Here is a 2,915-nt window from a genome sequence, read left to right as displayed (position 1 = left end):
ACGAAAGCCATTATAATGCATTATGACCCCCCCCCCACCCTAAAGCCATTATAATGCATTATGACCCCCCCACCCTAATATATCACACTAAAGCCATTATAATGCATTATGACCCCCACCCTAATATCACACTAAAGCCATTATAATGCATTATGACCCCCCACCCTAATATATCACACTAAAGCCATTATAATGCATTATGACCCCCCCACCCTAATATATCACACTAAAGCCATTATAATGCATTATGACCCCCACCCTAATATAACAGGCACATACAGTAAATACTATTGACAGGTGTATAGATCATTTATTGAAAGACGAAGAGTCGTGGTCCCAGATCACTCGTGTTCTCGCTGCGTAGCCTGGCGTTGGGGTTGGTGATCTTGATGGCCAGCTGAGCTGCCCTCTCCACAATCAACTTCCTGTTCTTAGACGACACGTTGTGGGCTATCTCTGCAGCATGAGTCCTGGGGAGGGGGTAGGGAGATGGTTATAGTAACAAGACACAAGAGGGTGAAAAAGGGGAGATTTCATTTCTCCGGAAACAACTGGATGTCATCAGGGTTAGGGGTCGATTAAATTTCAATTCAGGAAGTAAACCACGAAATTCTAATTCCTCAATGCTTATGTAATTCAAATGGAATTAGACTTAACTAAATTTATAAGTCATTATATGCAGGACATCTACAGGACACACATGCACAAGGGTTAATCCACATAGCCTGGTCAAGCAGACAGACCGCGACCCCCCTATTTCATTTCAGAATGTGAGCTACTGTGAGATCCGGCTGTTTTTAACCAGGCTAGGACACAAACATAAGCCAAAATGAAATATTGCACTTGAATGAACACCTCAAAATTAATGAATAGGATTCTAAGAAAAAGATTCACAAGACTTAAGACAAACCAAACCATAACATTGCACCACATGCTGAACCATCAGTCTACTTTCTACCCCTGGGCTACGTTCAGTAGGCAACCCAAACGTTGTTCATGAACTGTCATGAATAAAGCCAACAGGACTCCTTATTATACATGTCTATTATATGGAGTTGTATAACATATTTTCTAAGGTGAATGTTCCACAAACGTGGTGCCCTGCTGAACGCAGCCCCGCTGAGCTGAACGCAGCCCCGCTGAGCTGAACGCAGCCCCGCTGGAGCTGAACGCAGCCCCGCTGAGCTGAACGCAGCCCCGCTGAGCTGAACGCAGCCCCGCTGAATGATCACAGGTGGGATTCCATTTCTGAACCCTTCTTGTCACGTATTTAACAATGCTGAAAAGCTCATCCAGTCAATGCGTACACCAATCCAATGCTTTTAAAGACGTGACGGGGGAGAGCGCAAGTGTACACGTTCAGAGAAAGGAAGAAATAAATATGGGAACATACTTGTTGCTCATCATGAGGACCTCCAGCTCTCTGATGTTGTGCACCAGGAACTTCCTGAAGCCGGAGGGCAGCATGTGTTTGGTCTTCTTGTTGCTGCCGTAGCCGATGTTGGGCATCAGCATCTGGCCCTTGAAGCGCCGCCGCACCCGGTTGTCGATACCACGGGGTTTTCGCCAGTTTTGCTACAAAAAAGATAAAAACATAAGTGAGGCGAGTAGTAAGGTGATATCCTGCAGTAGCCAGCTGACTAAACTGGTCAGGTAAGGCGTAGGACAGTTAAGACAGACCGTAAACTGGTCAGGTAAGGGCGTAGGACAGTTAAGACAGACCGTTCACCTAAACTGGTCAGGTAAGGGCGTAGGACAGTTAAGACAGACCGTTCACCTGAACTGGTCAGGTAAACTGGTCAGGTACCTAAACTGGTCAGGCGTAGGACAGTTAAGACAGACCGTTCACCTGAACTGGTCAGGTAAGGGCGTAGGACAGTTAAGACAGACCGTTCACCTGGAACTGGTCAGGTAAGGGCGTAGGACAGTTAAGACAGACCGTTCACCTAAACTGGTCAGGTAAGGGCGTAGGACAGTTAAGACAGACCGTTCACCTGAACTGGTCAGGTAAGGGCGTAGGACAGTTAAGACAGACCGTTCACCTGAACTGGTCAGGTAAGGGCGTAGGACAGTTAAGACAGACCGTTCACCTAAACTGGTCAGGTAAGGACAGACACCTAAACTGGTCAGGTAAGGGCGTAGGACAGTTAAGACAGACCGTTCACCTGAACTGGTCAGGTAAGGACCGCGTAGGACAGTTAAGACAGACCGTTCACCTAAACTGGTCAGGTAAGGGGCGTAGGACAGTTAAGACAGACCGTTCACCTAAACTGGTCAGGTAAGGGCGTAGGACAGTTAAGACAGACCGCTCACCTAAACTGGTCAGGTAAGGGCGTAGGACAGTTAAGACAGACCGTTCACCTAAACTGGTCAGGTAAGGGCGTAGGACAGTTAAGACAGACCGTTCACCTGAACTGGTCAGGTAAGGGCGTAGGACAGTTAAGACAGACCGTTCACCTGAACTGGTCAGGTAAGGGCGTAGGACAGTTAAGACAGACCGTTCACCTGAACTGGTCAGGTAAGGGCGTAGGACAGTTAAGACAGACCGTTCACCTAAACTGGTCAGGTAAGGGCGTAGGACAGTTAAGACAGACCGTTCACCTGAACTGGTCAGGTAAGGGCGTAGGACAGTTAAGACAGACCGTTCACCTGAACTGGTCAGGTAAGGGCGTAGGACAGTTAAGACAGACCGTTCACCTAAACTGGTCAGGTAAGGGCGTAGGACAGTTAAGACAGACCGTTCACCTAAACTGGTCAGGTAAGGGCGTAGGACAGTTAAGACAGACCGTTCACCCTAAACTGGTCAGGTAAGGGCGTAGGACAGTTAAGACAGACCGTTCACCTGAACTGGTCAGGTAAGGGCGTAGGACAGTTAAGACAGACCGTTCACCTGAACTGGTCAGGTAAGGGCGTAG

At 48.0% G+C, this 2,915-nt stretch overlaps 1 protein-coding gene across 1 annotated transcript; it reads right to left on the bottom strand.

The window, feature by feature from the left end:
- Window positions 1-290: 290 nt before the first annotated feature.
- LOC135533834 (large ribosomal subunit protein eL32-like) lies at window positions 291-1,575 on the bottom strand (the record flags this gene model as incomplete). Its single annotated transcript, XM_064961049.1, has 2 exons — window positions 291-470; window positions 1,394-1,575. Coding segments are annotated over 2 exons (342 nt in total), but the record flags the coding sequence as incomplete, so codon positions are not given.
- Window positions 1,576-2,915: the final 1,340 nt, after the last annotated feature.

This window comes from Oncorhynchus masou, unplaced genomic scaffold, assembly GCF_036934945.1.
Source record: "Oncorhynchus masou masou isolate Uvic2021 unplaced genomic scaffold, UVic_Omas_1.1 unplaced_scaffold_2697, whole genome shotgun sequence".
NCBI lineage: Eukaryota > Metazoa > Chordata > Actinopteri > Salmoniformes > Salmonidae > Oncorhynchus > Oncorhynchus masou.
The sequence above is the reverse complement of the archived record's forward strand: the minus strand, read 5'-3'. Positions and strand labels throughout refer to the sequence as shown.